General features: G+C 41.1%; 1 protein-coding gene across 4 annotated transcripts in view; it reads right to left on the bottom strand.

Moving 5' to 3' along the window:
* BSN (bassoon presynaptic cytomatrix protein) overlaps positions 1–26,297 on the bottom strand; it is a 209,197-nt gene that overhangs the window by 141,622 nt on the left and 41,278 nt on the right. For all 4 annotated transcript variants that reach the window (XM_083726433.1, XM_083726432.1, XM_083726435.1 and 1 more), the window contains exon 3: positions 11,242–12,078. In XM_083726433.1, coding sequence (XP_083582559.1) covers positions 11,242–12,078 — 837 coding nt within the window. The remainder of the gene's footprint in view (positions 1–11,241; positions 12,079–26,297) is intronic.

The following is a 26,297-nucleotide window of genomic DNA, read 5'->3' as shown; positions in this document are numbered from 1 at the left end:
TGCATCTGCTCTCTGGCATCAGGAGGGCACCGTACATACATGGCTCTCAGTCCCCTCTGATTTTCAGGAGAGAGGTGGCAGTTTTTTTGAGATCGTATTTTCCTGTAAGCTTTAGGACTCCTTCCCATCTATAGGAACCTTCTCCAGCCCTGTCACTTATTTCATTTTGTCACTTGAATGCTAAGACTCTCTATTTGAAAATATGGGGAGTGATCATGCAAACATTAGGCTTCTGGAATTGCATATTATTATATTAAGGACGAACAGTGTAAAAACAAACCAATGGTGTTATAAGCTATATACCACAGTAACTATACAGACTTGAATGTCAGTCATTCAACATCTCAACTGAGGGCTATTTTGGATGTCAAAGTAGGTGGGGAGGGGAAGAGAAAGTGCAATCTGCCATGTCTGAAGTGAACTTTTGCATTGCCCCACACCCCCACATACAAGCTGTCTCCCCATTTGAAATTTGCACATCACCCCAAAGGTCACGTCTCTTGGCACTGCTCCGTAAGGCAGTTTAATAGATGCCAGTGCCTATCATATAGGCGCAAACAATTAAACAAGAAAGAGTAATTACAATATTGTGAATTGCCATAAAGATGAAAAATGTCTTTGGGTGTGTTCAGACTGCTGGGATTCTGCATGGTTTGAGAAAACTGCATGGAGCGTGTAAGGTATATGGCAGCCATAGGCAACCTCGGCCTGCCAGATGTTTTGGAACTACAACTCCCATGATCCCTAGCTAACAGGACTAATGGTCAGGGATGGTGGGAATTGTAATCCCAAATATGCGTTGAAATATTTTAGTTGATATTTTAGATTGTAAAATGCTATTTTATCTATTGATTTGTTTTACCTTGTGGGCTTATAGCCGAATAAAGTATTATCTATCTATCTAATCCCAAAATATTTGGCGGGCCGAGGTTGCCTATGCCTGGTATATAGAATTTACAATGATCAATTGCCACATCTTCGTAGCATATGGGATAGGAGGTAGGTTATACAAAAACTTCTACCTCTCTTTTTTAGAAAAAGAAAATCATGTATTTAGTATTAATAGGAATAATATTGGTTAAGTGGGAGTCATAATACCAATATATCAATTTAATAATCAGGTCCAGAATGAGTCCATGTTTGATATTATACTTATGAATTCACAGGTCTTAAGATTGCTTATCCAAAGTTGTCCAGGGATAATTGGTGACTGAATCCATGCTCTGGCATATTTGCATGAGTAATGAAGCAATACTAACCAGCTTGAAAGTTGTCTGATGCACAAGTTTTTCCATCAATGCCATTTTCCATACTCCCTGGTACCAATTATCCAGAAAGGAATTATTGCAAGACCTTCAATTTTTTAGCAATTACAAGTCTAGCTGCTATCAGTAAGAATGTTACGAGTTTTTTTGTGCACAGCCCCTCAAATATATGTAATAATGTCAAGTGTGGGTCTGGAAGCAATGACTGATTACCAATTGTACCATGGAAAACTCCTCCTCATGATGTTGCAATTCTCTCACATTATCACCACATAAGGAAAAATGTTCCTCAGTTCTCACTTTGCCTCCAACATGATGGAGAAACCGTGTTAGTCATTCTATTTTGTATGTGAGGAATAAGGTACCAGCGAAATGCCATCTCTAAAGAGTTCTCTCTGACTCTAGAAATTGTTTCAACAGTGCTTTGCTTCAAATCCTTTTCTACTTAACCTTGCCAATTTCCAGAGTTAATGTTCCTCAATTCTTTTAAGTCTGTCATGTGCTCTCAATGTTTGAGCTAATAAATTTCTCTAGATATTTGACAGTATGCCTTTTCTCCAATTTGTGGTTTGGTTTATTAAATTCTCAAATATCATGAGAGGTGTAGTGACTTGACTCACAATTATGAACATTGTTACGAAACGTTCCTCCTGGTGGAGTTGCTTTCTAATTGATTTTGTAATTGTTGTCCTGATTTGGGTCTGATTCCCTGACTCCTGCAGTTCAAAATATTATCTAAGGTCCAATTCCTGTGCAACTTGGCATCCAGAATCTCAGATTGGGAGATTGAGGTGTAGCTAACTTAAATAATTTGTCTTTAGGGGAAGAGGAGAGTTGGTGGGATGATGTCATCACCTCCTCAACAACTTCAACCTTATTTAAAAGATAAAAAATCTTCCAATGACTGGTGTGAACAGAGCTCTCCCACTATGCCTTTCCTAGCATAGTACAAAGGTGGATGTGTACATTCAAGGTATGTAGATATCTTTAGCAAATGTACAGTATAACACTAAGCATGTTTACTTGAAAGTAAATGCCAGTGAGTTCAATGTGGTTTACTCTCAGTAAGTGTCTTTAGGATTGCAATCTTACATTAATTTGTTCCTTTAATTTTTCAACAGAAGATAAATTCAATTTCCCTCCAAGTCTGGAACCAGGTCACTTCGCATGTCCATATCAAAATCCCCACCCCACCCCCCCAGTTCTGGCAAAGCACATCAAACTGATTTGCATTTATAGCAATAAATGAATGCTACTGCACAAATTCAGTGTTATTTTAGGGAAATAAATTAAAATAAATAAATCTCAATCCTGCAATTCCAAGAGGATTCGATCCATGTGTACATACAATATGTAGAGATGCGTTTAGCAATGATAATCACTAAAACAACAGTGCTGAACACACCAGTAGTGTCTTGTCTTTCAAACTCTCTTTACTATTTCAGATTCAGATTCTGTTATATTCTCTGCTAGAAGCTTGACACAAATCATATGTCACTTTATCTTATTAGCTGAAGGGCTGTACTGCCACAGATTATTTTTGCATGTTCTTTCATTTACTCTTTAAAACCAAAGGGAAGCTGTCTAAGACTTTAGGCAATGCAGAAGGCAGTGCTAGGCAGTTATCATCCCTAAAACCTCTTCTAAGCACATGTTTATTCTATTGATTTTATTTATCTCTTTGTAGATATCTACAAAGATATGATTTGTTCAGAAAGCTGCTATTCTGGATGATATCTATGTATGGGAATTCAGTCACTCCATTTGCCATGGAAGCCTCCTATTTGTTCAGATTTCCAACAGACTGAACTATGCAGACTGTAGTATGCATTGCAAATGTTGGCTTGAAATGTTCTGTCAACCAAAAGAGAACGCCCAATCCATAGTATTCCTCTAGAAACAGTAGGAGTATGGCTGCCTACCTTAAATAAGGATATTTTCCTGGTAAACAGTTTCTGCTGCTTTCCCCACAAAAATGAATATGGCTTTGCCTACTGATATAATAATAATAATTTACTATTTATACCCCGCCCAAGCCAGAATACCTATGACAAGTATTACCCACTCATTTGCTCCCATTCTGCTATTTGAATATCCAACAAAGACATTAGCCCTACATATGTACTCACCACGAGCAACGTCTTCCTCTTAATGCTCCAATATTTTTGTTTAGATGACATGATATTAAATTCCCTTTAAAGAACTTCTATTTCTAGAACTTCTATTTCTAGAACTATTTCTAGAACTTAAAGAACTTTCTATTTTTGAATAACCTGGACACCATGTCCATGCTGGGGTCAGCTCTTACCTAAATTGTTCTAATCTCCACATTTCTGGCTTTCGCTCCTGCACGTCTTCCCTCTTAATAATAATAATAATAATAATAATTTTGTTTCAGGTTGTCATCCCATTGCTATGATCACATTCCTCTCTCTTTACACTTCCACATAACTCCTTCTATAACCCTCCAGTCCCTATTTGCAAAGCTGCTCCACATCTCTGTCCGCATACCATGCCTCACATCTCTCCTTATTTCCCCTGCACTCTTTCAACATCCCAACAAGATTAGCTGCTATTGGTGTGCTTTTTATTCCACTGTGAATCTTGCCATGACACTTTCAGCGACTGTATCATATCCCTTCTCTTTTTCATCAAGTCACTTCCTTCCCTCCTCAAGACTAGCTTCATCACTATGTGTTTCTAGAAACAGCTTAACCTTACCTTGTACTCCAAATTCTTCCTTACCTCATTTCTAGTTCTCTGTCAAACCATGATCTCTCTGTGTATCCCTGTCAGCCAGTTTAATATAGACTACAAGTGCTCTGGGAAGGGACTGTATCAGCACTGCTAACTATGGTAAATATTAAATCAATCAGAGCTGGGACACATCTATTTTTTCTTCGATTAATTTTCTATAATAGTTATGCAAAATTAATAAACAACAACAGACCTTTTGCCATATATATATTAAGAGAGGCATTGCCTCCCATTGGCTGAATAGTGATACACAATGGAGAGAGCTGCGGAGCTATCATGGATTCTCTCTCCAGGGGAAAGGGGTTAGGAAAGCAACCCTGAAATAGGTCTGCTTCTACGGCTTGAAATGGTCTCCCCAGAGATCTGAATAACAGCCAACTTTCTAGCTGTACACAAGAAGCTGTCTAGGGAGGGAGGTTGTGAAATCTCCTTTGGGGCTTGAATATGCATCTGCTGGGGATTTTTCTGCTGTACAGAATATTAGGGCAGGGAGACTTAGATGGCACAATTTCTTTCACACACGCAGCAAACTATGTAACACTGCATATATCTCCACAACTGTTCCTCCTTCCCCAGGAAAAGACTGCAACCTTGGCATATATGCACAAGTACAGTAGGATCACAACTTGTGCTGATTTAAATTGTGCGACTGCAACCTGACGCGCCTGGTGGCTGGCCAGCTGATATCACACTAATATTAAATGTATGCAAGTCGCAGAGTTCCTTGCCTTGCTTACTGGGCTTGGGAAGGTCTCCTGTGGGTTCTGGAGGCCTTCACAAAATCTTGGAAGCCATTGCAAGATCTCGTGCAGGCTTTGGAAGGTAAAATTGCTTGTGCTGGGGTGGTTCCAGGGGATTGTTTTGAATATACACAACTTTGGCTTTACGTACTACCCCCTCAGAAAGTAAACCCTGAGCAAGACACGATCCTACTGTATGTGTATATCACCACTTTACACATGAAGTCAGAAATTGGGGCTGCTCCTCTTGTAACACTATAACACTGCTTTTCAAAAGTGACGGTGGCAGGTACATTATAGACAGGGGTTCATCACCCCTCTGAAACAGGAATCCATCCTCCATTGGGAGCAGAGCATGTATAATCTTTTAACAGCTCAAACTGGGCTCATCTTCCTCAGTAGTTCAGTCCTCTGGAGTGTTTGGAGTTGTATCTGCTGACCTTGGTGACTGCAGTGCTAGAACAACTAAAGAGGGGGGGAAAGAGCTGCAGTGTAGCACTTCTGCAGAAAAAGTGAGAGCTGCAATCCATGCCTCCACTTCTGGCAAAGCGAGTAAAGGCCTTAGAGGATCTCCTGCAAATCCAATCCAGCTCAGGAAGGCAAAACGTGCTTAAAATCTGTAAAAATGTTTCCTACAGTATAAGATTCAAGAGAAATGGACAACTGAAGTCCTTTGAACAAGGAGATGGCTGCCTCCAAAGAGATTTTAAAAATCAATATTATAAAAAATATAATGGAAATTGACTTGGAGGGGATAAAAAGCATTATTCAGTTCAATTCATATGTAACAGATGAACTCCTTGTACCAAACGCATCCCTGAACCATCCATTTAAACAGTGTTTCATAGACGTGTTGCATTTTCATGTTTCCACTATTTTTCAAATTAACACTGGGGTCACATATCAGTCTTACCTAAAGGGGATTATTTCTAGTCATGGGAGTCTCACTGGGAAGAACACAGCTGGGGAGAAGCAGTTTTCAGTGGAAGCATTCAGCAACTCCTTCCATCTCCCCATGTTGCCCTTTAAATTGTCCTCCCGCTCTCTGGCTTCATAGGAAGCCAACAGACATCCGAATTTAATATACAGGGCTCCCACTGCCACCATCAGATTTTTCCTCTTCTTTAAAACATTCAGCATATAATGCTATATACACTGAGTTCAATGTTTCTTTCTTCCTTCCGAGCTGAAAAGAGTTACAAGTGCTGCCAGAAAGAAATGAAAACATTGAGAAAGCAGTGTGTATGTAATGGGGCATAGCACAAGTCTGCTCACCTTCTCTGGTGGGCGGCGTTGTGGCTGGGCCTCAGCCCCTGCAATGATCTGGCTGGGGGTGGAGACTGACAGCCTCCTTGATGCTGTCTGGCCATGTTGCCGGTGCTAGGGCAGGGCCCTGACCAGGGGTGGCCCCGCCATCCAATCAGTGCCGGCAAGAGGCATGGCCGCAGGTAATTTAAACTGCAGTGTGGCCAGAGACCATCCTCTCACGCCTTTTGCCATGTAATGGGGCATAGCACAAAGTAACAACAGATCTATTCACCCCAAAACACACAAATTGTATGCAACCCCAAGTAGAACAGCTTGGAGCCCAGTTGCCCCCAACTTACCTGATTGTCCATTGTTGGGTAAACCCAAATTTACTCAACATAAGACTGGTGTTGTTTGAGGGTAACATCACGTGGACTACACAAATTAAATGTGAAAGCAAACAGCTGCCAACACACAATAAACCTCAGTGTGGAAAAGCCCCATGTATCTGATTAGAGTAGGTGTAGCTCAAAAAAGCTTGTCCCAAAATAAATGAATTAGTCTTGAAGGCGCCATAAGACTCTTTTATGTTTCTCCTCCAACTAACATGACTATCTCTCTTGCAGTTAAAATCAATAGTACTTCCAAGTTTTCTAAGTATAGTTAGGACTGATCCAGGGGTGCCGACTTGTCCCCCACATTAAGGGGGCGCAGTCATGTGATGTGTCATGTGATGCCGCCCATGAGACCTGTGGAGGGTGATCTCCGCGCTTGCTTGTCCCAGCCACAGCCCAGGAGCCGGGGTATGGCTGGGACAAGTGAAGCAAAGATCACCCACTCTCATCCCAGGCGTGTGGAGTCTGGGTTGCTGGGCAAAGGCTGGTGCTGGGATGTGCATGCAGTATTGGGGGGGGGGGCGCTACCCCCTGCCAAAAAGTATTGGCAGAGCTGAAGCCCCCTCCGCCCCCTATACCCAGCACTACTGGACTGAGCTGTTAAAATTGTATTGACATGACAGGCAAAATCTAATAGCAAGCATTATTTTGTCTCACTGTACCTTTCATGAACAATGTGAAGTCTGCTTTTAACAACAAACATTGCTATAGCTATAGAGAACTGATTTAAATAAAAGTTCTCCAGGAGTACAGTATGGCCTTCATTTCTTTCCTTCTTTTTTGGTGCAGAAAACTTACATTGCCTGTAGCCTTTGGTTTATTATTTATCCATCTTTAATTAGCATAATCTTGCAGATATTGAAATAAAAGAAAAATACACAGTGGTGCACCTAACATTCTCTGTTTCTGTTTGTATGGCAAGCAGCTACACAAGCAGACAGAACTGTTTGCTGAACATTAATTTTTGATTTTTAGCAAACGGGCAAGTTCACATGCCTACAAGTCAGCTTGCTTCTGAGCACAACTAATTATATAGTGGAAGAGCTCACCACAAGCACAAATCATAGAGTCAGCTGTGTAGATTCTTCTAATCTTCTCCACAGGACAAACAAATAATTTGCACCGATGCTGTAAAGATTTCATCCTATACCTGGCAAGAAGGGCAGAGTCACCCAGAATTAGGGTGGTATAGTGTGGTTAAGAAGATTGCAGTTGGACTCCTATTCTGCTCTGAAAATCACTGGGTGACTCTGGGTCAGCCCCTGGGCCAGCTTTTCTCACAGGATTCTTGTGAGGGCAGAATGGGGGCAAACCCTCATTTATGTTTTCCCAAGTTCCTTTGGGAGAGGGTGGGGCATAAATGCAAAGAATAAAATAAGTAAAAGGCAAGTTTAGTGTTGATGACTGTGCTCCAGGTCCACTCAATTGGTCCTTGGGGTGCTGCATAGAAAGGCCGACATCTTCCTTGCTCCCTAACAATTCTAAGTTTGGGCAGCAGCAGGGAACACTGGTCTTCTGTCCCAAGGGAATCAAACATGCTCCTACTCTGCAATTGCCATCCTAAGATCTGAGTCTATACATTCTGGCACTACAGCACCATTGTTTTTGCAGGCCAATTGCTACATTTCTATTAAAGAAGGAAAACAATATACAAATGTAAATTTTAATCAATATATGACTGAACAGGTTTTTATTCTGCCAGCTTATTCATTAGGAGTTGACGGAGAGAATGGTGAAATGAACAATCCAACGAGCAAGCAGTTTTAATGGTTCCTTATTTTCCCAACCTTGCTAGGTTAGCAAGAGTGATATACAGTTTAACTCCCCGCCTCTTTTCTTCAGTGAACCATGCTTATACATGGCTACAAACTGCCTGTTTGGGCAGACTGCTGCATATCTTTTTGTAAAGCACAGTACTCATCCCTGTATTCTCTTGGTGCCAATGGGGAATTTCTTCCCCAAAGCAAATACTAGCTTTAGTAAAAGGATTGTCCTCAGGACTGAAGCAGGGGAGGAAATTCTCCCCTCCGCACCTGCTGGTGGAATTTGCATCTTTTAAAAACCTGCATTTTTGTTCGGCATTCATAAATAACTCAGAATTTGGCAGTAGCAGCCTATTTTAAACATTAGGCTTGCAGTTCCAGAGTCCTATGGAGTTATTTTGTTTACACAAAACACTGCAGAAGTCGGAATACCCCAAACTTTATAGTGTCAGAGATTTGCTGATTTATTGGCTGTTACGAGAGCTGGACCACCCATGAGGCAGGATGAGGGAGCTGCCTGAAGCAGCACCCCCTAAGGGGTGGCACACCCGTTCAACTGCCAAGGTGGAGGTGGAGCTGTAAGGAGCTAACCATATACATTTGAAAACCCTTCCTACTTCCCCTTGCTATTTGTTGCCCCATTTTTAACCAATGGCTCATCCCTTCATCAGAACTTGGCTGTATCTTGCTCCTATGGAATGTTCCAATCTGCATTGTGCTGCTTCAGTCAAGGTTTTACATTCTGTAAAATGTAATATGGCACCCTCTCGTGCTCCTTGTTCTTCTGCTCTTACATGCAACATTGAGCTATGTGGGGTTTTAAAAGGGTCCCCCAGTCCCTGACATTACTATTCAAATACTATGAAGCTGCTGCTGACTTCATTGCACCAATGTTACAAAGTCACTGCTCCGTGCAAAGAAATGTCATTACCCAATTCACATGATTACACCGTTTAAGCCATTTTTTTATCAGACAAGGAAAGCAAGGTGCGAGTTCCCAGAGAAAGCTAGTGTGAAGCTTAAAAATAAAAAAACACGCTTGCAATTTCATTCTGGTTGTAGATGGTTTGAACTTCCTACTTAGGATTAGTGTATTCTTTTGGGGTCATCTAGGGGTGCAGCTTGGCTTGTTAAAATAAGGGGCCTTTGGGCTTCCTGTGGATAGAGCTATATAATAACGCAGTACGCTACTAGTCTTGCAACTTCCGTGGTAGCATCACACCCACACAGGCATTTCAACGCCACCACTAAAATGCAGCACTCTTTTGCTGTGTGGGAGGTGACAGCTGTTTGACAGTAGTAGTTAAAGTAAACCAGAAGCCACTTGAAGTTGTTGTGAGAAACATCTATATACACTTGAAATTTCAAGATAGCTCTTTTTCCCCTTTGGGGAAATGAAGGGTGCAGGGAGAGCTAAATGGTACTTGGATTCGAGCCAGGTAATCACGGACTGGATTTTATGTCCCATCCAAGCAGCATATGTACCCACAGCGGTGCAGCACCCCACAACATGGTCACAGCGTTGCTTCTGTGCTAATTGAGAAGCCATCTGCTGCCCAGGTATCAGTTCCAGTACCCAGAGCACCAGGAACTGCACAGATCCCTGACTTTACACTGCAGAAGAGAATTTTTAAAAAGAGTAAGACTTTTAGAACCAGCCCCAAAAACCATCTCCTGAAATAATGCCCTTAAAATAAAAAGGCACTGCTGTGCCATAAACACTGATCAGATTTTTTACGTGTATGTCACAGTAACTTTTAATCTGATTTAAATAACACCAACTTTAACCCAATTTTATGATTTAGAATGGAATTTTTTTATATCTCCAAAAAGATGTAAAAGTGGTTTAGAAGAAACAAAATTGCTTCCAAATAAATTACTTTTGTAAAATCCTATAAATCAATCTTCTTAATATTGTGCACTAAGAGGCAGGCTTGTGCTTACTGTGCATTTTCCAACCTCCATTTCCACCAACAAAAAATATACGATCCATACTAGATACTGGGTGGATAATAGATCCAAGCCATGTGACTCAGTTCTCTGTAGTTATAACCTCTAGTTATAAGCTCCCTACTATGCTGAGGATTATCAGATAAAGATGGTAAATTAATTGAGTACTCTCAGGTTCTGTGCCTCTGGTCTGGACTCATGAAAGGGCCAACATTGCTCCATGGTGATTTTTGCAATGATCCATTAGATTCTAGCAGAACTGGAGGACTTCACATACATTTCCAATTAGTTGTAAAGGGTATGACCGCACCATCTTCCTAGGAAATTCACCATTTACAGTTCATGCTGAAACTGATTACCTATGAAAGCAGCATGACATCTTCCAGGTGCAAATCAAAGACTTTTTAAAATAAAATGATGGATGACTCATCTACTATCATATTTCCTTTAAACTTCAGAAACCCAAGACCAGAATATGCATTCGTAACCATTTCCATATTGCAGAACAGGAAAGATATCTTTGTGGTGATACAAGGCTTGGGAACCTTAAGACCTTTCCCTACCTACATTCTTCTGCCCTTACCCACAAGGACAAGGTTTATCAAGTCAACTCCAGCCTTCATGTACTCACTAGGCAAGGCCGTTACTCCATCAACTCTTTGGCAATCAAATAATTATCATCAGGATCTATCCCAGCAAGTTGCAAAGCATTCTGTCATTTCAGCTTGGTATCCAAACCAAACGCAACCAAATCCAGAGCAGCTCCTTCATACCCAGGCTTGATGCTTTTGTGTTCAGAAAATAAAAAATTACTTGCCCGTTGCTGTCACAGTGCTACTTTCCCAGGGGCCCTCATCCTCTTACAGGCCAAGAAAACATGATCGCTTTGTTCACCCCGTCTCTTCCAAAACCAAATTTTTGAGGAGCAAGAGGGAAACTACATAAGATTCCTTTATGCATTTATTTTCCTATGAGAATAGTTGCTAATTTCCCCCATCAAACCAATCAAAACATGCACTGCCATTCATATCCTTATCAACCATATCCTTATCCATATTGAAACCAGCCACAGGAAAAGCACTGCTTTTCAACACTGTGTTAAAAATTAAATTAGGAGCCTTACCTCCACCAGATGAGGTGTTGGGTTGAATCCACACATGTTGCAGACCTGCTGCTTACAGGATGTACAGGTATTATAGTTGGAGGGTTCACCGGAGCCCACGTTGATCTCTGCTTTACAGAGGGGGCACAAGACCCTTGCTTTCGGCACTTCCTTTGGCTTAATTACTTGTTCTGCTTTTGCTTGCTTTGCAGCCGGGACAGTTCCAGCCTTACCCTGCATTCCAGGTGTGGTGCCTGGGGCTTTAGGACCAGCTTCTTTGCTGGCATCGCTGAAGACAATTTTCGGAGGCACTTTGCCAGGGGACTGCTGACTTGGTGGGGTGGCCTCTGGCTGGACAGACATGAGTGTGCTTGCCTGGGTCAAGAGGGAAGCCCCAAATCCAAAGAGTTTACCAGTGAGGCCCTCTTGGGGCTGCTCTTGCACCCCAGCACTGGGGGCAGGGGCCGAAGTCTTAGCTGGAGAGTCTCCCACAGTCTTTCTCTGATCAGTGGACGAAGGCTTTGCTTGCTGATGCTGAGGGGAAGACCTCACCACTTCCTGAGGAGCAGCAGGTTTTGGCTGGGCTTGGCTGGGTGGTTCCCTCTGGGCTGAAGCGGGGGGTGGTTTGGGGGTCTCAGGCTGCATGACACCAGCACTTGGCTTGGGGCCTGGCTGCATAGTTCCTGGTTGTTTCTCTGGTCCTGGTGCCACATGGGGCAGTGGCTGTTTGGCTGGGGAATGGGAGGGGGAAAGTGCCGGGGAATGTAGCTGCTGCTGGCTTTTGGAACGGGGCGCAGTGGTCATGTCCATCCCCAAAGCTCTCTGCATCTGGCAATTTAAACATAACCACTCTTGCACCTAGAAGACAAAAACAAAGAAAAGCCCATAAGGATACATGCACAACTCGGCCATCAGACAGCTAGACTGGCAACATGAGATCACAGAACCTTTGTCCCTTGTTGAATGTTGCTTTTCTACCCAATGAACAAAACAGACTCAGTACATGTCTAAAAACTCTTCCTCCAGAAAGATATTTTGCTACTCAATAAACATCAGGGGTCCATCTGTCAACTATTTCTTTTCTTTGAAGGCCTCCAGTGAAATCTCTGTCTCTAATACATCCAGCATAAATTTGTCTCTATGACCTAGTTCATGTCTGATGAAGGCCTCGGCCTAAGCATCCGAGGAGAATGTGGGACTGAGGAGCATGTAAGTCCCCCAATATCTTCACAGCCATGCCACACTGTTTGTGTGAACATTTTAAAGCTGGTATGATTAGGCAAATGGCAGTGGCAACATAGCTGGCCTCCATCTGGTGTTATCAGTTCAAGCAGTGGCGGAGGAAGCCTCTCAGCCGCCTGGGGTGCACCGTCCATAGGGGCGAGGCTCACTGCGGGGGCTCCAGAGCCTGCCTGTCTCCTCCCACTCAGCCGCCCTACAGCTGGTGGGGAGGCAGTGGGCAAACCACTTGGGCAGTGCGGAGCCTGCGTATGCCCAAGCCACTGCATCTCTCCCAGGAGAGGGTCTGCGCGCACTGCAGACCCTGCGGTGAGTGTCGCCTGGCATTTTGTCACCCCCCTCATTGCTGACACCCGGGGCAGACCACCCCTACCACACACCCCTTCCTCTGCCCCTGAGTTCAAGCATGAACACAGCCTAAGTGGGAGCACAGCAGCCCTGTGTGCTGCTAAGGAGGCCACCTACAAGTATGAGTGAGACTTAGTTTAGTGGCACTGTTCAGCTCAGTATTCTCCAATGCACTGGCTTATCTGGGAAAACTTGTTCAATGAATGGCCAACCCTGGCAGTGGCACGTGAAAATCATGTAGTACTATGTATACCCAGACAGCATGACTTGCACACTGCTGCCAGGTTGGTCATTGACTGAAAAGATTAAGCTTTACTACATTCTACAACCTTTCAAAGCTCTGGAAAGCAAACACAGCAGCATCTCAGAGGCAAGATGGAAAGGTTCAGCCTTCCTCACCAGACATATATGGTTGACTGAAAGCAAGACACATTTTCACTCAATACATGTGAAACCCCTAGATACAAAATGAAAACTGTGACATGCCTTGGCTAAGTACTAACAAATGAAACATTCTCCCCATGAGAGAGATACCCAGTGACACAATAATATCTGAATCAAGTTAATTAAAGAGGCTTTATGGGAGCTGCAAATCTTTTGATTCTTTGAATCCCCAGGACACCATGTGACTGTACAAATATTAATATATAACACACTGTTGGATAATCACAGTTCATAAACTGGAGATTTTCTTAGGCAAGCAATTGCAGTCCTAAAAAGCAGCACAGTCAAGAAAGGTTTACAATAGAGGAAAATAATAGCTGAGAATTTCAGAGCAAGGCTGAGACAGTTAAGGCAGCAGCAATGCATATAGTTGCTCTTTTAATTCAAGAAGCCCAAAGCATGTATTAAATCCCACCATTTTAACCCTGTCCTCCCACTCTCCCTGAACTCCTACTGCTTGCCAGCCCCCCTGGTCCCAAACTATTTCCAAACTGAGGATCCTCAGCCCATGATTGAGTACCAGTTCATGTTCTGGGGCTAAAGAGCTGGAGGAGTCACAGATTTGGGCCCTGGTAGTTCTAGAACTGTTGAAATGCTACTGCTGATACTAAGACTTCAAGGGGTGCAAGCGTGACGATCTTTGCAACTGATCACTCCGAAAGAAACGGAATCTACTTTTTCATTTAACCTTGGGAAACTTGCCCTTCTGGATCTTTACCCACAGACCTAATGCTATGTGAATCAGAGCAGAATGCACAGCCATTTTAGTTTCAACATTTCATAGCTTTGAAAGGCTGTAAGCAGACTTTTCAAAAATGAGGTGAGGTAAAACCTTTCTCACCACTGAGAAAACAAACAAACCAATAAGGCGGTAGCAGAGTCAGGAACAAAACAGACTGCCATTTTCATCCACCTGCCAGAGACACTTATTTGACAACACCAGTTTGAAAATGAATGAAGAGATACACAAAATAGCTTACAATTACAGATATCCTTCACTTCCTATATAATTTTTCAAAATCAACTATTACAAAAATGCAGTACTGCATTAATAAAATGGTTCATCAGTAGTGAAAAGGCTGCTGCCCAGTAGGAGAGCAATGCTGTGTATGCACAATGGTCCTGAGTTCAATCTTCAGTTAAAATATCAGATAGGAATGCTCAACAACACCACCGCCTGAGACCCTGAAATGTTGTCTGCAAAAACAGATAACGTTATGCAATACAAACCAATGTCTCAGTGAAAAACAGCTTTGTATGTGCCAGTGAATTATGTGTGTAGAATGTATTAATTGTGCCTGCTTTCTGGGACAATTGCTTCTTGTGTTCACAGTTGCTTCTTGTGTTCCTTTTACACTGGTACAAAAATCACAACAATAAAAATAGGAAGGGAGAGAGAGAGAGAAGAAAAACTGGAGGAAATGCTTCATAATCAATCAAAACAGCCTATGCCTTGATATATGCAAAAGGAGAAAGCTAAATTCCTGTGATTTTCAGTACTCAACCAACCACATCTGTGTGTCAAAAAGCATCTGCAAAGCAACTGGTAGCTATATACCAATCTGTGAAATAGCACACTTATCAAAGATGCTTCCAGTGCCGCTGACGCAGCAGTTAGTAATTGCTTTACTTAGCAGGAGAGCTGAAAAGGCTGCACTAAGACAGCAGCACTAGGTGAGATTGAACTAGATGTTCCAGCTCAAAGTGTTGTCATCTCTGCAAGCAACACCCCACCCAACTGTACCTGACAACTGCCCAGTTTGTCTACATTTGAAAAGGAAGCTAGAGATGGATTGGAGAATTTGGTGCAGAAAAACTGGGGAGAAAAGGGGTAAGTACCCCTATTCACCTGCTGCATCTCCAGTCAAACTTTACTGATCACAAACTGACTAACAAGGCTGTATTAAATGCAACTGTCTGTGATATGTTGTTTACCTTGATATGGCTTTCCAGAAGAAAAAAAATACTGGCCCCTCAACCCACCCCCTGCAAGCCTATTAACTTCATTCTTCATTCTATTGATTTAGTATCTTAAAATGGCACAACTGCAATGAACACAATACAGACATCTTTTGCATGACTGGCAACTCACTCCTATAAATGTTTACTTGGAAGGATCATTGAGTTCAACAGGATTTACTGACAGGTCAGTATGCATTAAGACTGCAACCTCAACCAGTCTTTAAAACATAATCAAGGCTTTAGGTTTCTGTTCAACCCCATTTGTAGTCCAAAGATGAGAAACTGTGTGACTTCTGAAAAAAATGCAGGAATTGTCCAATAAATTAAGGCACTATTTACAAGAAAAAAGTATCCACAGAAAATCATACATACTAAGCAGTGTGTTTTTTCTTTTTTAAAAAAAATGTTTAGGGGTACTCTCAGTTTCCTACTCATACTGAAATACTGCCCCTTAATGAGGCCAAACTTAGATTCACAAAATGTTTAGGGGTAGGCATACCCCTGCGTATCCCCAGGAAAAAAGCACTGCTACTAACCATGATATACAGTTGTATGTAAGAGGGTTCCATAACTCTGAAAGCAGAATTAAACCCATCCTAGTCCCAGTGATTTTAAAGGCCTGGCTTCCTGCTACAGCTTCCCCATCCTATAATCACCAACCAACAGAAATCAATTTTATAGGGGCTGAACTTTTACAGGGGGAACTTCCAGAAAACAGAGCTAATAAAGAATGCCCCCCCAACCTGCACACACACACACACACACACACACACACACACATTCAGAAACTAGACAGCACAACACCTCTGTTATCTGAGAGCAGGTCTTCCAATCAAGACACTGAACTGTCAATTATAACCGGCAAAACATTCCTCCAGCAACCCAGCCTAAGGCAAAAGGACAACCCTTCCAGTTCATTAAGAAATACTTCTTGTGTGATTTGATGCCTCACTAGATCCCATTTAGATGTTCTTTGTCCTTTGGCTCCTGGAAAAGACCAAAAGGTCTGAGCACGTGCATGCGTACAGGTCTTTCTTCCCTGCTTTGCAAGCAAGAAATGTAGGAAAGTCTGCCCACAGTGAGTGTAGATGTTTTCTCTGCAGTTCTAGGCTTCTTTCCCTTTGCTGTCTTAAAAAAATTGCAGCCAACACAGCACACCTTCAGCATCAGCCCTCTCAATCAAGGCAACAGCATTTAGGGTGCTTTTTGGTGCTGTGCTGAAAAGGGCCATGGGACAGGCACGTGAATAAACAAGAAGCCTCAGGGCCCCGGCTAGTCACTCTTTGTCTTTCTCAGAATTAAAATAGCAACTTGAGAGGGAGGAGGGTGGCCTGAAGGCAACAAGGATCACTGGTGCTCAAAATTGTTTTCATTCACTGGTACCTTATGCCTGAAGCAGAAGCAAACACATAAAGACATTGGATTTTTGTACAGGGGGGGAGTTTAGCTGGAGGGTACAATACTGATGCTTTACACAATAGATATTATACTAGAAAGAGCAAACCGCTCTGAGTAAACAGACTTACATTTTATAACCTTAGCGCGTGTCGGCATCAAGATATTCACACAAAACAGTGTTAGCCTGTGTGGGCCCACATATTTACACATCCCCCCCCCCCAGCTGAAGGCCGCAACACAAGTCTCTTCAGGGCCTCCTTTTACAAACAATGCTGCTACTTCTAAGCGTACAGGCAAAAAGACTTCCGGCCTACTGCAGTGCAATGTACTGTACTGACAGAGACTGCTTTGCAGCGCCTTCCTGAAAACTGAATGCATCTTAGAATTTGAACTCATTGCCTCGTCATGGGCGCACTATTGTTTTCACCTTGCTGTACTTCCCCACATAAAGCTGTATACATTAACATAGCTAATATCAGGCTACTGAGAGCTGGAGGCCAACCATTAACTGATTTTGTTAAAATTAAAATTAAATATTGCCCCTCAACTAAGAATCACAGGACAGTTTACAGTATAAAAACGCAAAAATACACACCGTAATAACAAACAAAACAATAGCCATCCCCCCCATACATATTATTATTAACATGAAAAGCACACATTGTAAAACACCTCTCAATTTTCACGGGCAAGCTCAAGGTTATGGCTTGGGAGCAAACCAGAGGGGAAACCTAGCCTCAGTTCAACGTTGGGATCACAGTATCCCTTTAAAGGGATCCTGGGGGCAGTGCTTTGTCCTGATGTCCAAAAAGGGACTGATGGGCCATAGCTCCCCAAAATGGTGGTCTTAAGGGTGGGGCCACCCTGATTTGATGTACATGATAGGGTGACCCTTAACCTTGTCAAGCATCGGTCAGCAATTGGGCTGGTCGATGTTAGGATACACACTCAGTGCTGATGCCAAAACCTGCTAACAGCTGTAATCAATAAAGTTGTGGCCTGTAAAATCCCAATACTGTTGTCTTGTGGTTTGTTGCAACTAATATCATAACTGCCCCGTCCCACCCATATCTGCACTGGGCCTGGGCCAGCAAAACATGTCTAGGGCTGAAGCTTCCAGTTTACAGATTATCTCTTCCTCATGCTCGTTTACCATATAGAGTTCTTCCAGTTATAAATTCAGGGATAATTATTCCCTTAGAGAATTGTTTTCAGCTTTGAAATTTTGTTGGAAGGCTACAGGTAAAGTTCATAACATTGTCTATTGTCTATTTTTAATATTGCATTGTTATGTTGTTATGTACTCAGTAGTATCTTGGGAAGAGCCAATCTTGGCTGCCATCCAAACAACAGCTTCTTAGGAAGTACTGAAACAAAAATATATGCCAGAGATTTTAAACAAGATTATCTATACTACTGGATAACAACATTAACTGTATTTCTGCATGAAATTTGTACAGTAAATCTATGGATGCATGGGATGGATGCACAGGCAAACTGTGTTATCCAGCATCCTGCTAAAAAAATCATTTTGTGCAAAATGTGCAAAAGAACCTCACAAAAATAATAAAAAATAGAGAGCAGGGAAGAGTTCTTTCTCTATAGGTTGCATTAAAATGTAAGTTTTTCTTTTGGCTATTAGCTGAACTTTGGTCAGATCACACAGAGAGGCCCCTGATAACAACAAAAATCTGTTCACATACGACTGAATTAGAAATCTCTCAAAGTTGCCCAAGCATACAAACAAGTTCCTATCTCCCAATGGATTTGTATTTGTAATTTGAATCAAACAGAGAATGTAATTCACTATGTACTAAAATATCCCTCATATGATTGGTCAAGGGGAAATACTTGAGAAATAACCTAGCTTAAATAACCTATTTTGATTAATAAATCATCTGCTTATTAGAAGATTTGTCAATAATTGTCAGTGCTGCATGCCTTAGCAGCAAGGAAATCTCAAGTGGAAGAAATGGAAAAGATCAGGGCAGTTAATGTAGGGGACTCCTAAGCAGATAAGAAATCTGTTTGGTTCAGTTTAAATTGAGATGTTATTGTTCTAGATCTCCCTCCCTTGTTCACACACGGTTATATTTTAGTATGTTTCCCCTATAATGTAATTTCTGTGATGAAACTTTTATACTGAACCTTTATCTACTTTTATCAACGGTTAGTATAATATGACTGATGAATGAATGACAGGTTGCCGGGCATAATTTTTGCTCCCTGAAACATCCAAAATCTGGAGAAGTGAGTATTCTGACTGGGAGTTGTGCTCCAATCCACAAACAAATTTGGGAATGTCAGATCAAGCTGGTCACCTGCAAAAAGTGGAACAAACAAATTCCTTCTCCATCCCCAGCTGACACATCACCAAAAACCTCCGATGACCTGCTAGCAATTTCATATATATATACGAAATAGCATGATGTAAAGAATAGAATAGCTTTACCTAAGCAGAACTTGTGTTGACTTATAATAAATCTTATTTTAAGTAAGGTAAAAATCACAATGATATAGGCATCCAAATCTGTATCACGACTAACAGGTGCTTTGTGTATACACTATACTTTTAAAGCAAATTTGAAACACATTTCCCCTCTCAAAGAATTATGAGCACTGTAATTTGTTAAAGGTTGCTGGGAATTGTAACTTTATGAGGGGTAAACTACAGCCCTCAGAATTCTTTGAGGTGGGAAATGTGCTTTGAAGGTATACTGTGCACGCAGCCATTCTTTATACACAATACAACCAAGCCGTACACCCGTCCCTCCCGAGATCGAAACCTACATATGCTTAAGTAACATGAGAACTGGGTCTAAAAAGATTATGTCAGGGGAAACCTATTAATTTGTGTAGCAGCTGCCTCACTTGGGCAAGCTGCTTTAGTAAACCCAGGAGTGCCACCATTTTCAGTCTCCTGCAGAGTTTCTTAATGTACTCTGTGTGACATTTCCAAGGATTACAGCCAGCCACTCTGTAGTGGAAATTATTGCATCATATGGACAAACCACACAGCATCTTCTTGTTAAGAACGATTCCTCTCCCAATATGCACAAGATAATATGCAAACAAAACTGCAAAGTGGACAAAGACACTGCCTACGTCTGCTACCTGTGTCTATCCTCATTCTCGCCCTCTTTAAAAAGGCTTCCCTCAGGTAATATATTTTATAAATTCTGATTCTTTCTGCAAGGTTGAATTATGTACAGCGACAAGAACTTCTGCTTTATCAGGACAGTGTTTCTACTAGCTGCCTGGTAGTGACTATTAAATTGGAAGAGCTCTGTAGCTGACTATGATGCAGAGGCCAGAACCGTGACTGATGCAAGCAGTGTCTGCGCCACTCTGATAAGAACATTAGATGTTCCTGAATAATCTCGTCTTTGCTCAACATTAAAGCTGGTATGTTTACTGTTTCTAGCTTGTAAGAGAGAGAGAGAGAGAGAGAGAGAGAGAGAGAGGGAGGGAGGGAGGGGGAGAGAGGGAGAGAGAGAGAGAATACCATTCATCATATCCATTAGAAGTGAAGGAATTGCCAAGAAACAGGGTAGGAGAACATTTCTTTCTACTATCCACTGTGCTTCTCTTCACATATGCATTGTTGTGGCAGAAAGCCAATGGTAAATTACTTGTCAAACTAGAAGTTACTCATCCTAGTCTTGGGAGGTGAAGGGGTTCAAGCTTAATTTCTTTAATTTTATTTATACAAGGAGGGAAACTTCAGCTTGGACTTACTTAAAATACCCGTTCCATGACCCAAGGTTATGGACACACTCTAAAACCAGAGAGAGACATCCTTTGAAAATGCACCAGAAATTGGAAGAAAAAAGATGCACTACTATTAATTCCCCATAGCAGCAGCAAGGCACTAGGAGATTATGCCTCCTCAGTGGAGCATTTCTAACTGAGATGCCTATAAAAGTTTTGTTTTCTGGAAGCACAGAGTGCAAGGACTTAAACAATCAATTTTATTAGATGACCCTGAGTTTTAGTCTTTTGGCAGAGGGAGAAATCTGCTCCCAATCAACTTTATTCACACTGTCTTTTTCCCCCCTAAACAGCCTCAACCAAACACATTAGCCTTTCGTCAGAAACAAGGTGCTCTTTTTATGATGGGGCAGAGAGATCTGCACTCAGTATTTATTTATTTATTTATTTATTTATTTGTCATTTATTATTAAAGATTTATTCCACTCTCTTCAAGTATCAGGGCATCTTATCATAAAATATTAAAAACAATATGAAGTAAATAATACATAAAACATGTTAAAAATAGCAAATCTATAAAAGCAACATAAAATATAATCCAAGCAAAAGAGATTGCCAGGAATATAAAAGGTCTTTGCCTGTGTCAGAAAGACATCAGAGTGGGTGCCAGGTGATCGTCTGGGAGTGTGTTCCAAAGCCAGGGCTCCACCACTGAAAACACCCACTATCCAGTAGTGACCCACCAGAGCCCAAATGGCCAAATACAGACAGACTCATGTGAAGATAGACAATCATTCACAGTATAGAGCCACTCCATGTATTTGTATTTGGGGAGACTCAGCCAGATGTGCAGGGTATAAATAATTTATTATTATTATTATTATTATTATTATTATTATTATTATTATTTTCAGAAGGGATGGCAATTATAGGAGATTTAGAACTCTTGGGGAATGCAGTAGGGAGAAAAAGACCAATGAACAGAGCAAGGACCATGCACACAAGGAAGACTCTACAAAGCACTTCAAATGCCACAGTTACTCTGTTTCATCTGTCACTACAATCTTATCCATTTACAACCTCTTGTTGCTGCACAAGAATTATCTGGTTAATGAAATTAGGAATGTGAACCGTGCCATCTTCATGCCTTAACACTGCACTTGTCTGAGTTTTTACATTACATATATTGTTTTATTTAAGCCTTCTATGCCCATCTAAACAAAGACTAACAAGAGCAGTGAAAGAGTTGATTCAGCTTGCAAGTTCACCTCATATATGCCCACTTGACCACTTTGATCTGTGTAACTGGCACTGTTACAGATGCCACATAGTACTCATTCTATGCTTGTAAGAAATTGAAATTGATTTTGAGAGTAGCAGCATCCACACTTTGGAACTCCCTGCCTTTTGACATCCAGACCTTTAGAATGTTGGCATGTCTTTTAATCTGGATTTTAAGCTTATTGTGGATTTTAACTATTTTTTAATGTTTTAAATGATAATTTTATTTCTTTTTTGTAATAAACTTAAATGCAATACAATCAAGTGGTATCTAAATCTTGTGAAATATGTAACATATATAAATAAATAAGATGAACACACTGGTTTCATATGGAAATTTGTAGTACAGACTTACATCCTTTAGGCCAGGGGTCAGAAAACTTTTTCAGCTGTGGGCCGGTCCAGCATCCCTCAGACCATGTGGTGGGCCACTTTGGGGGGGGGGAATTAACAAATTCCTATGCCCCACAAATAACCCAGAGATGCATTTTAAATTAAAGGACACATTCTACTCATAACAAAAAAAATTCCTTCCAGTAGCACCTTAAAGACCAACTAAGTTAGTTCTTGGTATGAGCTTTCGTGTGCAGGTATCTGAAGAAGTGTGCATGAACACGAAAGCTCATTCCAAGAACTAACTTAGTTGGTCTTTAAGGTGCTACTGGAAGGATTTTGTTTTGTTTTGACTATGGCAGACCAACACGGCTACCTATCTGTAACATTCTACTCATGTAAAAACACGCTGATTCCTAGACCGTCCGTGGGCCGGATTAAGAAGGCAGTTGGGCTGCATCTGGCCCCCAGGCCTTAGGTTGCCTACCCCTGCTTTAGGCTATTTTTGATTCAAAATAGTCACAGGACCTATAAAAGTGACATTTCAAAATCAAAGCTTAAAATTTCTTGTTTTTATAGTCCACTTAAAACAGCAGCTCCTTTGAAATAAAGGCAGATGTCTCAGACATGACTAGTGAATACAACTGGAAATGTCATCTGTTTTAGTCTAAGATGCCTAATATAATTCCCGATTTTCTGTTCTCTTATCGCTTTGCTCATTAACACAACTACTTCTGCTGGCTCAACATACTTAATCTCTGCCTGTTTTTTTGAAAGCTTGAAGAAAAACAGCTCAGTTTCACAGACAAGAAGTAAGGGAAATAAATAGTTCTCTAGTTCTCTTAATATAATGCCAGAGATGCTTTTAAATCAGTCTAGTGCCCTGGACATGGAGGCACAGGGTAAGACAATTGCCTCTACCTGTGGAATGTATTAATATCTCATTCCTTCTTATTGAAAATACGCTGAGAGTAATAGCTTAACAGAGACTGAATAATGATTTTCAGTGAGAATTCTGGGGAACAAGCTACAGATACATACAACTGCATGTAACAATACTTCAGCAGCTTCTTGTAATGAAAAGCGATTATGGAGAAGGTTTTTTTTCCTTATATCCCAAGAAAAAATTATTTACAACGATCAGACTACTTTCTCCTTTCAGGTTGCTAGAACCAATCTGTCTTAATGAGCCATTAGACACCCTACCAGGCTTTGCCCCTCAAATGTTTTCAGCCAAGATGGGTCAGGGCTGGCACACAAGTGGTAGGCCATGTATCTCCACATAATGTGGAGTGGGGGAACAGCTGCATTGTCTAACATTATTCTGTTGCCATTCCCCACTGCTGGAGTTTTGCATGTACATTTTCATGTAATGTGCCCTTTAGAGTATTTTCTTTCTTCCCCAGTGTTTTAAATGAAACATTTCAAGTTACAAACTGTCAAGATTTGCAAAAGCAAAACAAACAAATCACTGAAGAGCTACAGTATGTTGGGGAAACAACTTTATCCAGGAAACAAGGAACTTTATCCAGGATTTGAGAATATGTACTGCAAATGACATGCCCAAAATATAGTAAGCTTTCTTTGCATTTGTAGAGATCAAATTTCATTTCTTAGTATTTTAAGTTATATTGCAGTATGCATCGGGAGCTCTCTCTCTTTTTTTTTGCACCTCAGAACACTAGGAATACTGGATGGTGGATTTACAGTGCAAGCAGCTATTTGCAGATCCAGGTATGTATATGGGTATGCCTTGCAGAAACTCTGAGTCACACCATTCTACACCAATATACTTAGTTTGTAGATGCAATGACTAGAGTGTCTAAATGGTGAGCAGATATATATATCACTGGCTCACCTGTGAATCTGTCGCTATGGAGTCAGACTTAAAACAGCTGAACATATTGCGGTCTGTAAGTTAAAGCCACCTAGGTTTCAGTTTTCAAGTCACTAATGCCAATGGTTGACATTAGTGGTTCTGCTGATACAAATATGAATTTGCTTTTAATTAGAAACAACTGAGATCATTTGAATGGCAGATATCACAAATGCATGCTTCAACAGCTGCCTAAAACTATGCATTTGGAATCTTGTCACATCTGGCTACCCTTGTTCAAGGCTCTTCCTGCTGCCCTTGGCAAAGCAGCAATTGCAAAGACGAAAGCATGCTGTTTTTAATACATCCAAAGTTGTTGCCTTTGCTACCTGCTGCTTTAATTACTTTTCACCCCCATGTTCCCTCTCCCACACAGAAAGCCACACGCCTACATCCTTTGAAGAAAGTGTAATGTTTCAATCTGAAACGCCCATACTGTTTATCATACCTCTTAAACGTTCCAGAACTCCTGCTTAGTCTTGCTCACTCCTTATATCGGAGGCAGAACATGTGGATGACACAATCTAAAGAGGTCTGTCGGTAGAACTAATTGCCTTATTCGTTGTGAATAATCTATCCAACACATTTTTATTAGCACTTGCTTCATCTTTTTGTTTAGTTAAAACACTCCTTTCATTATTCTTCCCCACTCTGTAAATGAGAGGAGGGAACCAGAGCAGGAGAGGAAGGAGCAATTGGAACTGTTTGCACATAAAGCAACCTTAGATGTTATCAAAGGTTCTGAACAATTGTACACTGTGTTAGTGGGGATAACTTGTTATTTCTCTTTAATAGAATGACAGCAGAATCCTATACTTCTCTATTTAGAAATAAGTCCTGCTCTGATGAAACTTACTGCCAAGTATCTGGGTGTATGGCATTGCAGTCAGAGAAATGAAGTTGAGAAATATGCCATTATGTAAAAGGCTTGTTAGCCTGCTGTTCCTTCTCAATAAAAGAGATGATGAAAATGAGGGGACAGAAAATAAATACCAAATTAGAGAAGACTTAAAAGAACAGGTATATTTAGAAGTCAGATACTGCAGCAGATATAAAAAGAAAGCCAGATGCTTATTTATTTCTTGAATAAAAGAGTAAGAAGATGAAAATGCAACAAGATGAAATCTCAATTAGCGGATATTGCCCTCTGGAATTCAACGCAGCATGGGAAAAGGGTTTAGTATAACTTACAAAACCATTCACAAACATTTTCAGCCTGGTTTATAGTTTATAATTACAGCACCGGTAAGGCAAACTATGTCTTACCAAGATGGTGTGAATGTGTGAGCTCTTGCAGAGGAGCTCACTTCAACTTTGCTCATCCTGACCATTTTTTACTGCCATGCTGAACTAAGCCAAGGTTTGGCTTAATGTGTTGTCCACACCCAGGCTCATGGTAGCCTCCTCATTACCTATGGGCAGCAGCCAAGAAAAAACTTTTAACAAAATGTTTGATAAAGGATGTAAAGAGGGTATAATCAATTTGATGAAGGGCATTATCAAGGTAAGCTTAGGCCATAAACCATGCTTTTTAAGGGGATAAAATTCTGCCCACATATATAACATTCTCCTTTGCTGCATCATGTCGGAGTAGGTTAATTCTGAATATAAACAAAAAATAATTACTGGCCAAAGGTCAAATCAAGAGGACAATAGTTTGGATCTACATTGCTCCTCCATTCACACAAGGAAAGGAGTGATTTCTACCAAACAACCCCCCTCTTATCTACAGCCCCACCCCATAACATCCTTTCCTGAGAGTTCCCTAACCCCCAGCAGCAGATTTCTGTGGAGCACAATGTGCTACAAAGCGAAGCGGGAGGCAGAAAAGCCATTTTGTAAAAGTGAATGCTATTCCATTTACAGAAGGAAAGAGATGTTCCAAACTCATATGAATGAATAAAGAGTTATACAACAGCACTTTCAGTTGCATAAAAACCTATCATCGCTGCAGTCAACTGCTATAACACAGAGAAACACAAAAACCTGGCCTAACATCAAAGTTGATGTTTAATCCTTGAAACAAATTTTAACAAGCATGTTTCAGATTATTTTTATTATTATTTTAATCACACAAAAAGTGATCTGAAATCAATTTTATAAGAAATTCAGAAAAAATATGCAACTATAGGAATATATGGTTTAAAAAGATCAGGTTCATTCATACTGTTGTTTATGTTGATATTGCAGTGTCCTGAGCACAGCGGAATGATGAGGAGTACGTGCCAACATACTCTATATTGCTTTATTTACATTTCAAAGCTGGTAGGTTACAGAAAAACATCTTGCCTCTGCCGGAGCAGAGAAAGCATCCTCTCTCCTCTAAAGCACGGAGAGAAGAACAGGACTGAACTGCAAAGAACAGTGAAAAACAGGAAACCAGTGTACGTCACATCCAGTCTCCTTTTCCCGTGGGAAAACCCAACAGTAACTGACTGTGGAATGTAAACATTGTCTTGTGACAAGCACTTTCGCTGCTCAGTGA

Source organism: Podarcis gaigeae, assembly GCF_964106915.1.
Source record: "Podarcis gaigeae genome assembly, chromosome: 2".
NCBI lineage: Eukaryota > Metazoa > Chordata > Lepidosauria > Squamata > Lacertidae > Podarcis > Podarcis gaigeae.
This window is presented reverse-complemented; position numbering and strand designations above follow the sequence as displayed.